The sequence below is a fragment of the Rhinichthys klamathensis genome, unplaced genomic scaffold (genome assembly GCF_029890125.1).
Source record: "Rhinichthys klamathensis goyatoka isolate OS25496 unplaced genomic scaffold, OSU_Roscu_1.1 h1tg000004l_1, whole genome shotgun sequence".
Lineage (NCBI taxonomy): Eukaryota > Metazoa > Chordata > Actinopteri > Cypriniformes > Leuciscidae > Rhinichthys > Rhinichthys klamathensis.
The window spans coordinates 23,746-37,432 of record NW_026606557.1 but is presented as its reverse complement, the minus strand read 5'-3'; the positions used below and the strand labels follow the sequence as shown (position 1 = coordinate 37,432).

Here is a 13,687-nt window from a genome sequence, read left to right as displayed (position 1 = left end):
ACAGCTGTTTATTGTTCAGTTCAGGTCCATTAAAATATTAACAGATTTTAGTATTTTTATTTTAGTAATGTATTAGTAAATGTTAAACTTAACCTTTAACCAAAAATATATGCTTTAGAATGATGTTTAATTGTTAGTTTATGTTAGTTAACTAATGTTATTATAAAGTGCTACCTGTACATTGTTGTTGTTACACACTGAAATATAACATCAGTAGAGTAAAAGTGCAAACCATAGTGTCGCGAGATACATTTTATCTTGAGTTGTTCCCTTGAATTAAAGTCAAAACAGTTCACAACTCAGTCTGAATGATTTATTTGAGAATCAGTCTAAATCATTTTAAATGCCCCTATCCAGAGATCACAATTCACTAGAAAGGGAATTCATTGGGCAAAATGGTGTTGGTGCACCCTTATATTGTTTGTTCAGTTCACTTGACAAACAGCTTGATCGAGTTTCCTTGTGAATAAATAAGGAAATTCCTCAGTTGCAAAGAAGAATAAACTTGGGTTTGACAGCAAGGTGTGCTGGAGGTTGTAATCTGGGTTTGACTGCTGATTGGACAGGTGTGAGTATCAGTGATAGGAACACCAATAACCCTTGTAAAAGACATAAAAATGACCTGATGTTTCAAGAAACACAGAGCAAACCTGTTTCACAAGACTTGAGGTATCAAGTTAATTCAATATAACCTCATGATGGCATCAAACTCATGACAAACGTCATATTAGTCCTTGAGTCATGCCATTTTTCCATTCACCACATAAAAAAAACCCTGTTCAGCTTGCCTCAACATGCCGCCGCATTCAGCCTGTCATATAATTCTAAATAAGTATTCAGCTCAGTCATCAAAGTTGAATCATTTTGTAAATACAATGTAGACGTATCGCCGCAGGCAGGAGGGACTTTAGTACCTGATGAACAGGAAATGGAAGAAGTCAAAACAGCTGTTTGTCTGGTCTCAGACCTGTTAACTTTCTTCAAAAGCCATTGATAGTGGGGAGATGCATTGTTTACTCTTTTGTGCGTGAGGAAATGAGTTTCACTTAGCTTATCATACCATAAAAAAGGCAGAATAACAGAGGATAGTACAAGGTTTACAGCACGTCACCCAAACACATCCTGTACCGTGGGGGTTTACAGGTCTCGTGAAGTCTCTGCGGTAAACGAACTTTGACCGTTAAGCCTCTTAACCAATCAGAGAGCTGGATTACAAGTGGGAGGGGCTAGTATGATCTCACTGTCTTAAGTGACTGAGTTTAAACTCCAAACAAACATATACATGACTCACTCTGTCACATGATCTCTCTGTTTATTTGTTCTGCATTACGCAGTCAACCATAAATGCACTTTTTACAGTAAATGAGGGACATGTAAATATTTACTATAAAACTATTTCATTCCAAATTTGATTAGCGGTGTTTCTCCGTTATTAAAACTATGACATACTCGGAGAGATGTACCCTTGTGAAAAACTTTAGCTTACTTTTAAAAAGAGTTTTTATTACAGAAATAATGTAGTAAAAATTGAATATATTCAATTGCATGTTTGTTGGATTTTGATTTATTATTTTAATAAGGGACAATATACATAAATAATACATGAGGAAAAAATGTAAATGTACAAGATCATTTAAGTATGACTCATGTACACCTTTTATATGCAATTTCGTAATTATTTTATTGTCAGGTTAAAGTGTGTTATTAAATTTACTGACAAGCATTTTTGTAAACAAAAAGATATTAATATGAATCATATTAATTTATATTGAAACATGTATTTGTAATTACACACTTGAAATTACAATTTTGAAATTAACTTTAAAGATAATTTACACAGATCAAATCATAATCAAGTACTTTACATGTGCTTTAGTAGGTTAGTCAAAACATCAAAATAAGCGTACTTCTTTAAAACATGACTAAACGTTATTAAAACAATCATTTAAATGTGCTTTGAAGAAAAACTTTACTAGCTTTGCTAAAGTGAATTTTCAAAAGTGTACATAGTGACAAAACTCTCTTGAACTTCACATAAGTATCCTTTTATTTCATTAATATTATATTATTTGCAAGTACAGTTTTTTTTTAAATGTACTTTTCAAAAATTTTAATTTTAAACTTAACTACAAGTGCACATTCAACACAATTACATGCACTTCTTTTTAAGAAGGCTATCTAACCCTATAAGCCAACATATTATTTTACAAGTTTGGGTTAAGACTTTAATCTACAAAAATACTCTGTCAGCCTAAATTACTATATGATTTATTTATTTTGATCTAACAGAAATCGCATGCAAAATTCAGGCCGAGTTTTTGTGTTTGTATGAACAGGCTGTGACTCTGGGTTAACGTCTATTTAAACCCTGAGTGAAGGTGAAATTTAACTTTGGGTTCAGCAATGTTTCACACATTTCCACATTAAAACTGGTTGCGTGGTCGTCGAGGAATAGTTTACCCAGGATTTTGAATCATCCGGGATTAACCATTGTAAGCGTGAAAAAGTATCCTAAAAACACACTATCAGCCTCTATGGAACACCATAGCTACAACACAGACAACTGTAGTAACCACTCCGAACACACTAGCATTCAATCGATCTAACCCTTAATACTGTATTGATTTGAAACTTTTAGGTCAAGCTAACATCAAAGTTTGTCTTGAGGAACTGTGCTTTTCCGGCTAATAACGTTATCACATGTAGCACTTGTTGAGGCTAAAGAGACAGCATGTGTCTGTCAGTATCATCCAGTGTGCAATTAGAGAATGTTAACTTCCTCTATCCGTCAACAAACAATGGTTGCATGTCAAAGTTGCTGGGAGACTGGTTGTTAAGTTCCCACCCATGGCATGAGCGCACAGTTTGTGGTTCGTAAAACATCCATTTCTGCACATAGTTGCAGATGTCTTTTCCCCTTTTCCAACCAACTATTTTGGGACAGCCATTCTGACTCTTCAGTCCAGCCTTTTGTGGGTGTCTATAGCAAAGAAAAATTACAACATGACACAAGTCATTTCATGTTCTCTCAACAGTCTCTTAAACTGTGCTCTCACAGATTTGTCACATATTCAAAATGCAGTCAAAATCAGAGATCTCCAGCATTCCTCATCAAATTCTTTCAAGACCAAACGATCTGAGCTTCTATACACATTCATTGTGTATATATATATATATATATATATATATAATTGTGAACCAAGACGTAAATCCAACATCTACACCAGACCTGCTTTACTCATGGGACTGGTTACTTGTTTAGACCTTTTACAGTCAAACCCAAGGAGAAACCAAGACCAGACTTGGCTACGGATAGAAGGGAAACGCAAATAATTTGCACATTCAGCTGGAGAAAATGAGTTACTCATAAACATGCTTCTGATGCACATGCACGACTGTGTTGTTGCTTTATTAGCCAAGAGTGAGTCCTGCGGCTTAGCCCTACAGATCACAGCCCTTCCCAGACTCATGTTACACCACCCATCACATGTGTTTGAGGCGTCCTAATAATGTCTATGCATCAGCTAAATGATTTATGAAAAATCTCTCATGCTTCATTTCAGGGTATAATGGTGAATCATGCCACGTGATATTTCTTCCCAAAATAAAGAAAAAAGAAATAATATTTAGCAATGTCTGATTTATAGTTAATTGGTTAATTAAATTAAGTAACTATCAGTATAATTGGCATGCGACCCTCAAAACAGTGTATTAAATATTTTAAAATAGGTTAATGCCTTCATGTTTTCCAGGAACAAACATGTCAATATTCCTCATTTAAATAATTCCCACCCGAGGCATACGTAGAATAAATGAGTATGTTGAAACTTGCGGTTATGGTATAGGGCATGGCATTTCTGAAACTTTTGGAAAGGAGAGGCTTCATATAGACAGGAACTAAACAGAGTGTTACTGACAGACTAGGAAGAGAGGTGCTGCAACAATGTCAAATATGTGGAAAATAATGTGTCTTTTGAACTTTCAAGCATGAAAACCTATTCTAGAAGACCCCAAAACCAAAATCAAGACTTTGTAAAATAGCCTTATAGGTCTCCCCGAAACTTTGTTTTAGTTCAAGGCATATGGACTATATTCTGTATTCAAATTAAATGAAACTAAAAGAAATAAACCTAAGCAAAACTCTAAAGATAAACTCTCTGTTGAATGAAACTAAGCTGTAACTGTAAGGAAATGCCTAACATATCCTGTCAGGTTCAGCAAGAGTCTGTTGTTCTAGTGAGTTTGTACAATGTTCATTCCCAGCCACTGCTTCCTATATCATTTTGTGAAGAGATTTGGTTTAATTACATACAAGAAGTGAATGTTGTTTTGTTCTGGATGCAAAAAAAATGACACAGAAGAAAACACTACTCTGTTATTTAGACAGGCTATTCATAAGACAAACCAGTAAAGGAGAATGCAAAAATAAATGAGGAGTGTTATTTGGTGAGCTGTCTTTTGTTTAAGTGTTTTGGCTGTATTTCCTTTGTGGTATTTTAAAGATGTTTTGATATTGGACAACAGAGTTTGCTTGTCATGTGTTGTCAGAGAATATGTAACTTTGTGAAAAGAATGATTATTTACCCATTTACATTTAAATTCTGGAAACTGTTGTGTCCACCCAATTATTCTCCTTACTACATGGAAATGTACTAAAACATTCAGACTAAATGATATTTGACCAGGGTTGCATATCTCTGCTAGTGTTACTTGAACTAAGTGCTACATTTGACACATTCATTTTATATTGTGTTGCCATTTCTGGACAGACACTAACCTAGTTTAGATTCTACCCGTTTGTTTGTGTAAAACATCTGTAAAGGAGGGTATACCACAAGGCTCAGTCTTGGGTCCTTTGCTATTTTCTTTGTACATGCTCCCTTTAGGTGATATTACTAAAAATGTATTTTCATTATTATACAAGACTACACACACATTGCATCTAAATTGATTTGTGAGATGTGTGAATGAGTACACTAACTGAAAGCAGTTTTTCACCACAGTTACCGTTGCTAAATCATGTAGGGCTGTGTTTCCCAGAAGCATTATAAGTCAAATACAATTCTGTGCCCATTGTGTGCTGCAAAATCAAGATTACAATGTATGTGACCAATTGTGAGTCAACACATCTCACATTTCTCCTTTCCTGAATAGTTAGCTAACCTTGCTGAGAAATCTGTCTGGGCCTGAAAAGCCCTTTTAGTTTTATGTGGATTTTTCATTCTTCTATGCATCTGTGTGTGTTTACAGGCATCATGGTCCACTCTGCGAGCTGAGTTTGTTCATTTGAACCCTGCACAGCTGCATCATATGCTGAGAGAGTACAACACAGCCCGTACGTGCCCTCCATGCTGGACCCCGTCTCCAGAGGATTCAGCGGCGGCCCTCCATACATGTGAGCTCAAATATGAACGCACACACATCATCCTGTAATCACAGATGAACAGTGACGTTTGACAATTGTCAGTTCCATAATATAGTATACCTACAGCCTAAATTGATTAAATACTGTTTTATATGTGTATTTTAAAAGGTTGTCCTTAAGGCCCTGATATACTCATGACAACGTTATTTTTCTTTCTTCACTCGGAGGTAAAAATAAGTTTCAAATACCTTTTCAGCAGTTTACTGTAAGCGAATGTCTGCGACACCACCCAAACTGATGAGAGCCGCGTTTAGATGAATATTTTATATGTAATGCGTGCTTTTCTCTCAATAACAAAATAAACATACAACAAAAATGACAGCAGTGAGAAAACAGCAGTTAAGAAAGCATCTGATCATAGAGATGCTCCAGCTCTGCACTTCAACTCTCCAGTAAAGTCACATCACACTTATTTGTATATAGCACATTATAAAATTGATTGGTTTAAAGCAGGCATCTTTAAAGCAATAAACATACAGTGTCCATGTTGCTTTCAACTAACCTTTTTAGCATTGGGTGATTCATTATCAGGGGGAGGCCTATGTATAAAGGGCTCAAATGATGTCTTGAATGCTCACTGAGATTCTCTGTGCCTGACAGCAAAAATATTTTTTGTCTTAGCTAATATCCTGGAAAGTTTCGACAACCATCCTCCTCTAATCCTGCCCGGCAGCATCTTTCATCTGGAGCTGGGAAATCCCATCACAGAGCCAGGGCTGTTCCCTCCATTGCAGAATCTGCAGGAGTTTATCCAGTCTCTCCCAGAGAGCCAGACACCGTCTGATCATCAGCCCTCACAGGTACACCACCTCCATGCTGTGAACTCCATAGACGCCACACAAAATGCACAGACATTTGTTGCAATGGTTAGTTGACGGGTATAGGCGTTTTTTTTTTTTTTTTTTATATTTCGAAATGTTGGCCTATAGTTAAGAAACAAATAATTGTCAATTGTACTCAGAGACTTTACTAATTGAAATTAAATATTTAACTCGCATCAAACTCTTTGACAACTGACTATTTTTCACTTAAGACAAGAAAATCATATCTTCATTGATGCTTTTTGAGAATTGTTTAGTCTCGCTTACAACAAAACCAACCAATATTTAAATCTCCTAATAGAACAACAATGAACAATATTAAAATCTCTTAATAGAACAATACTGACCAATATTTAAAGTGGCCCTATTGGGCTATGTTAAAGGTTCCTTATTTAGTTTTGAGGTCTCCTACAATTGGTTTACATCAACCATTTAACCTATCCAAGTTTTTTTTTTTTAATTCTCAAAAATGTATTTTTCGTAATATACATTGCACATCACCTAATTTCTCAAAGAGTCTGAAAACGGTTTGTTTGAAGATTTGGTCTCACTAAAGCCCTCCTTTCCGCGAGCCTACTTGTCAAGCGGCCCAGTCCGTCGTGATTTGTCTACTCTGCTCTGATTGGTCAGATGGACCAGTCTTTAGTGATTGGTCTACTCTACTCTGATTGGTCAGATGGACCAGTCTGTGTTGATTGGTCTACTCTGCTCTGATTGGTCAGATGGACCAGTCTGTGTTGATTGGTCTACTCTGCTCTGATTGGTCAGATGGACCAGTCTGTGTTGATTGGTCTACTCTGCTCTGATTGGTCAGATGGCCCAGTCTTTAGTGATTGGTCTACTCTGCTCTGATTGGTCAGATTTCCCACTCTGTTGTGATTTGTCTACTCTGCTCTGATTGGTCAGATGGTCCAGTCTGTTGTGATTGGTCTACTCTGCTCTGATTGGTCAGATTTTCCACTCTGTTGTGATTGGTCTACTCTGCTCTGATTGGTCAGATGGTCCAGTCTGTTGTGATTGGTCTACTCTGCTCTGATTGGTCAGATGGCCCAGTCTGTTGTGATTGGTCTACTCTGCTCTGATTGGTCAGATTTCCCAGTCTGTTGTGATTGGTCTACTCTGCTCTGATTGGTCAGATGGCCCAGTCTTTAGTGACTGGTCTACTCTGCTCTGATTGGTCAGATGGCCCAGTCTTTAGTGACTGGTCTACTCTGCTCTGATTGGTCAGATGGTCCAGTCTGTTGTGATTGGTCTACTCTGCTCTGATTGGTCAGATGGCCCAGTCTTTAGTGACTGGTCTACTCTGCTCTGATTGATCAGATGGCCCAGTCTGTTGTGATTGGTCTACTCTGCTCTCATTGGTCAGATGGTCCAGTCTGTTGTGATTGGTCTACTCTGCTCTGATTGGTCAGATGGTCCAGTCTGTTGTGATTGGTCTACTCTGCTCTGATTGGTCAGATGGCCCAGTCTGTTGTGATTGGTCTACTCTGCTCTGATTGGTCAGATGGCCCAGTCTGTTGTGATTGGTCTACTCTGCTCTGATTGGTCAGATGGTCCAGTCTGTTGTGATTGGTCTACTCTGCTCTGATTGGTCAGATGGCCCAGTCTTTAGTGATTGGTCTATTCTGCTCTGATTGGTCAGATGGTCCAGTCTGTGTTGATTGGTCTACTCTGCTCTGATTGGTCAGATTTCCCAGTCTGTTGTGATTAGTCTACTCTGCTCTGATTGGTCAGATGGCCCAGTCTTTAGTGACTGGTCTACTCTGCTCTGATTGGTCAGATGGTCCAGTCTGTTGTGATTGGTCTACTCTGCTCTGATTGGTCAGATGGCCCAGTCTTTAGTGACTGGTCTACTCTGCTCTGATTGGTCAGATGGCCCAGTCTGTTGTGATTGGTCTACTCTGCTCTGATTGGTCAGATGGCCCAGTCTGTTGTGATTGGTCTACTCTGCTCTGATTGGTCAGATGGTCCAGTCTGTTGTGATTGGTCTACTCTGCTCTGATTGGTCAGATGGTCCAGTCTGTTGTGATTGGTCTATTCTGCTCTGATTGGTCAGATGGTCCAGTCTGTGTTGATTGGTCTACTCTGCTCTGATTGGTCAGATGGACCAGTCTGTGTTGATTGGTCTACTCTGCTCTGATTGGTCACATCTGAATTTCCACTCCAGAGGCTTTCTCAGCGCTTAATACCCAGTGATACGAACAACGGCATCGGTTTTGCCGTATCAATGTCTGTGTCCTAATCCTAACATTCAAAGTGATTTGCAGCGCTGAAAACAGCATCGTCTTGACACGCCGACAACACACACCAAACTCTTCTGGGCCTGAGGTACAACAACAGTGTTTCAGGTCAAATTAGACGTTGTCACAGCCGGTCATTGAAGACCAGTCTGGCATTATGCAAATTTGTTACAGTGTTAACTGGTATGTAACAGGAAGTGAGAATGGCAGTTCCAAATCGTTTTTTTCTTTTTCTTTTCGGAGACAGTAAATGTAGTTTGAGTGACTGAATGGAGCTCAAGCGTAGTTCAAGAAGACCATGGCGTGACAGCTAGCTATCAGCTAATGCTCAGCTGAGTCGAAACTCCTCCCACTACCATTAATCAAGGCACAATTTCATTCGTACACTCAGTTCGCACAGACACGCACTTCAGTCTGTCGCACAGACTAGTGCTTAACCATCCTCCATCCCCAACTCCTCCTTATGCAGCACATAATCGTTTAGGTGCTTGTCAAAGAGATATATCTATCCAGCTCATTGTTGCTCAATCTTGTCAATCTCATCACACATTGTTGCTCAGTCTTGTCAATCTTTCTACAGTTCTTTATATTATATTACTTCCGCTTGGAACTATGTACTGTTGCTTATAAAAATTCTGATATAACATTCAGAATTAATATCAAATAACAGTCAGAGCCTCTACAATAATCTTAATCAAACAGAGTGGTCCTGACTGAACTATATTTGTTGTTCACTTAAATCTTTAAAACTTTGCAGACCTTTTATGGCTCGTTTCCACCAAGCGGTACAGAACGATTCAGGACGGTAACCCCTGATACGTCTTGCGTTGCGGCCACCAGCAACAGTACCCTTACTTGATAGGCGTGGTGTAGCGATCAACGTCATTCTCATGAAGAAGAAAGCAACACAGTAAACAACAATGGAGGACATACAGCAAATATTGTTCTTGCTTCTCTACATGTGGCTGTTTGTCACAAGGAGAAGACGAGCTTTGTTTGAGCAAAATTAAGGCTGGAGGGGAAAACACAGCCGAAAAGCATGCGCAAGTGACGATTCTCTGTCAACCAATCAGCGTTCTGCAATGTGTCTAGCTCCACCCTTTAGTACCGAACTACTGTGCTAGGTACCCCAACGGAAGGGTATGGTACGATTCAGGATTTTGGTACCATTCACAACTTCTGACAATCGAAATGGAGCCCTAACATTCACAAACCAAACAGCAGTATAATAGTAAGCATAATAGGGGCACTTTACATCTCGTGATAGAACAAAACCAACCAACATTTATATCTCCTGATAGAACAAAATTACCAATATTTATATCTTAATTGCCTTTGGGCGCTCAGATGTGTGCCTGAGTCATTATGCCACGGATATATGTGCTAGACAACACTACAAATACAATAATAGATAGATCTAAATCCGGGGGATCACCAGTATCCTGTTTTATATTGTCATATCATCCAAGATCACTTAAATTAATGGTAAAGCACTAAGGCATTACTGATAGAACTGTATGACTTTTTCCAAAGCTGCTTTGAAGTGATGCATATTCTGAAAAGTGCTCTACAAATAAATCGAACATGACTTGAAATATGGGCTGATAATTATTTTTGTCATTTTGGATTCATTCAGGGCTCCAGCAGTAACTTGAATGAAGAGACTGAACCAACGACTGAACCAATCACCTGCCAGGATTCAGAGGCAACAGATCAACACCCTGCCACCATAACACCTCCTCCGCTCCGGGACTCTCACAGCAACCTGAGCTCGTGTGAGGCCGTCCTGACCCAGAAACTCAAGAGCCTGGAGCTCCAAAACAGCTTGTCTGGGAGTACAGACCTGGGCTACCACAAGAGTCTGGCCCTCGACCCCTCCTGCCTGCTCACGCCTCCCAACACCCCTCAGAATCTCGACCAGGCCGAGCTGGAAACAGGCCCACTGGAGGGGGCGACGCAGCAGACGGCACACCAGCACAGGAAAGGTAACCCGCACGTGTGTGGATAAAAAAAGGTCCCCGCAAGTCCTCAGCTTTGTGAAATATAAGGTTATAAAAAGTCTTTAATATCTAAAATAGTATAGCAAACGTAAATTTGTGGATGGAAAAACAGGAATCGCGATACAGCCCAGTGTGATTATTAAATTACGAAAGGCTATGATGGCATTAAATAAATATGACACATTTCAAAGTAAAAATGCACTTTCTACAAGCTTGTGGTTTCAGAGCTGTTCTCAAACAATGAACACCGCATATTTATGCCAAGCAGTCGCTTATGATCTACTGTTGACAATGTTTACATTATGGTGTGTATATTGTAATATGATGTGGATGGCTGTATATGGTTGTAATAGTGCTTATTTTATCTTCCTCATCTTTTTGAATGAGCAGCTGGCAATATAGCCCTCTTTTTTGGTGGCACTGGTTCCTAAAGTATTTTTTTTTGTTTTCATTGATTTTTCCCATAGGGATTTAAAAAAAAACTTCATTAAAGAGCTATAAGCCATGAAGCAAAGCAACCACAGCTACGAGTTGAATCACAACACCACAAACTTAGTAAAAGTAATAAAAAAAATAGTCAGTGTACTTAACGTTTTTTGGGAGGAAAAGAACTACAATCCCACGAAGCATGATCAAATTAATGTCTGAGAAACATAAAATACTCATTTAAAATGATAAAACTCAATTTTCTTATGGAGAAAATTATTGTTTACTTCTGGAACCAGACTGTTGCACTCTATAGTAAAACGTACAATTTTTCAAAATAAGAGTCCCAGTGTATTTTATGCTTGTTTATAAATAAAAGCCCATTATGAAAAAAGTTTTTCCTGGTTATTATTGGTATTTTGGTTACACAATAAACTGTATCTGGCATTAAATTCAACGCAAATTTTTGCTAGCTTTTGTCTTGGCTGACCTGTAAAATTATTTATTTTAAGTAGGCCTATAAAAAACTAAGGCGCACATGTGGACCTTGGGAAAAATGTAAGCACCAATCCCTGATTTGCAATGATCAAGGAGACACCAGTACACTTGCTGATCTGCTTTTCTCCACCAGATTCTGGATAAAGGTCTGTTTAGTCACTACACAGCCAAAACTCCAGTGTTAAATTAACTCTCCTGGGAGTTTATATGACTCCACACTCAAGAGTGTTAAATTAACACTGAAACAGTGTTAAAGTTAATGAGATAATTAAGTGATTAATTGAGTGATGATTGACCAACATTGAAGACACCTGATGTTAACAAGTAGAATCACTGAAGGTGAATTTTAAGTCACCATTATGGAGATCAGTGTTTGCTTTAGTTGGTCAGTTAACCCTTACAATTTTTTACTTTAGATTTTGTTTGGCTGTTGTAAGAGCATTATAACTGCCAGATGAACAAAGAGAAAAGATGACCTGATGGTGTTGGTTATGTTTTTAAAAAATCATCAGTTGACCTGAATCACTGAACTAATTTAGAGCTTAATCTCTGACTTAAATGTATATTGTTGATTACAGCATCACAGTGATTCTACAACGTAAGATCCAGAATTTTTGATACAATTCAAATGCTTTCTTAAAAGTTGTTCTGATAAAAAAATTTATTTCTTTTAGGCACTCACAGACATCAAGAATCAGTGTATGAATCTCAACAATGGTGACAAACTGATTTTTCAATTAGGAAAAGGAAATTACTAAGACAATTCAGATCATAATTTATTCATACTGCAATGCATGATGGGAGCCATGAATGAGTTTTGATTGGTGGAGGCCATAATGCACTTCAACATGCTTTATTATTGTCACCATTGTTGAGATTCACAGGCTGATCATTGATGTCAGTGTGTCTAAATAAAATAATTTTTCATAAACTCTAAATAAACTCTTTTGATCAGAACAAAGTTTAAGAAATATTTTGGATTATATTGAAAGTGCTGAAAAACGTTTGCTATAGAATTATAGTGTTGCTGTAATTAACAAGGTAATCCTAACGCTCTAAATAGGTTTTGTGATTCTGGTCAAACGATGATTATGTCAAACCATAACCAACACCACCTGACCACCTTTTCTCTTAGTTCATCTGGCAGTTGTAACTCAGTTACAACTGCCAAACTAAATCTAATGTTAATAGTTTAAGGGTCAGGAGGCCAACTAAAGCAAACGATGATCACCATAATGGTGACTTTGAAAATGAGATTTTCTCCTTCAGTGATTCTGCTTGTTAACATCAGGTGTCTTCAATGATGGTCAATCATCATTCAATTAATCACTTAATTAGCTCAATAACTTTAACACTCTTGAGTGTTAATTTAACACTCATATTTTAACACTTTAATACTCTTGAGTCTGGAGCCAAATAAACTCCCAGGAGAGTTAATTCAGAGTTTTTGCTGTGTAGGTTTGGGAACAACAACAAAAAAGCAGCGTTCCTTGCATATATGCATGATTTTACACTGATGTACCCTCAGTGATGTAGCTCTCGTACTGCTTGTCTTCTATTAGTTTGTGAGCTGTACTCTGAGAAATACCTCAGACATGTTCACCCTGTAGTGTGTTCCCTGATTTCAAAGGCAGGGTGTATTGTCTTTGGAGGCGTATGGGATGTGCTGCTGTTGATGTGGAGTTGGGTTTGTGTGCTCTGGCTCCATCGGGTGAAGAAGCTGGAAACCAGCATATCTCCTCTCCAGAATGTTTTTCCCAAGCATAATATATTTATAAAATGAGCAATGGTCAGGTGAGAATAAATAAAAAAAACCTATTCAGAATTAAGCAATCCAAATTGTTCCTCAATCTCTCTCTCTCAGGATCAGGTAAATCATAGAGTTTCTTCAGCGCTTTAACACTTATTGTTGGGGCATTTGGAGGAATATGTTAAACTCTTGCTGTTTCATCAATGTCGAGGAATGATTACCATGATTACAGGTCATACATTTTTAAAGAATGAGAATCCAATCAGCAGGAACCCTTCATGAACTGAAGCAGCATGCAAATTCAGCTCTGAAAAAAAGCATATTGTAATAGTTCACCCAAAAATGAAAATTCTGCCATCATTTACTCACCCTCATGTTGTTATAAACCCATTCAACTTTTGTTCACCTTCAAAACAAAAATTATTTAAATGAAACCTAAGAGATTTTGTCCTCCATTAAAAGCCCATTCCAACAAAACTTCAAAAATGTCATAAAAATCTGACTACCATGGTTGAATCCAGATTTTA

At 38.0% G+C, this 13,687-nt stretch overlaps 1 protein-coding gene across 1 annotated transcript in view; it reads left to right on the top strand.

Moving 5' to 3' along the window:
* Positions 1–13,687, top strand: part of radil2a (Ras association and DIL domains 2a) — a 39,366-nt gene that overhangs the window by 21,280 nt on the left and 4,399 nt on the right. Inside the window, exons 11-13 of the mRNA XM_056250602.1 lie at positions 5,251–5,395; positions 6,047–6,225; positions 10,123–10,471. Of these exons, the coding sequence (XP_056106577.1) occupies positions 5,251–5,395; positions 6,047–6,225; positions 10,123–10,471 (673 nt within the window). The remainder of the gene's footprint in view (positions 1–5,250; positions 5,396–6,046; positions 6,226–10,122; positions 10,472–13,687) is intronic.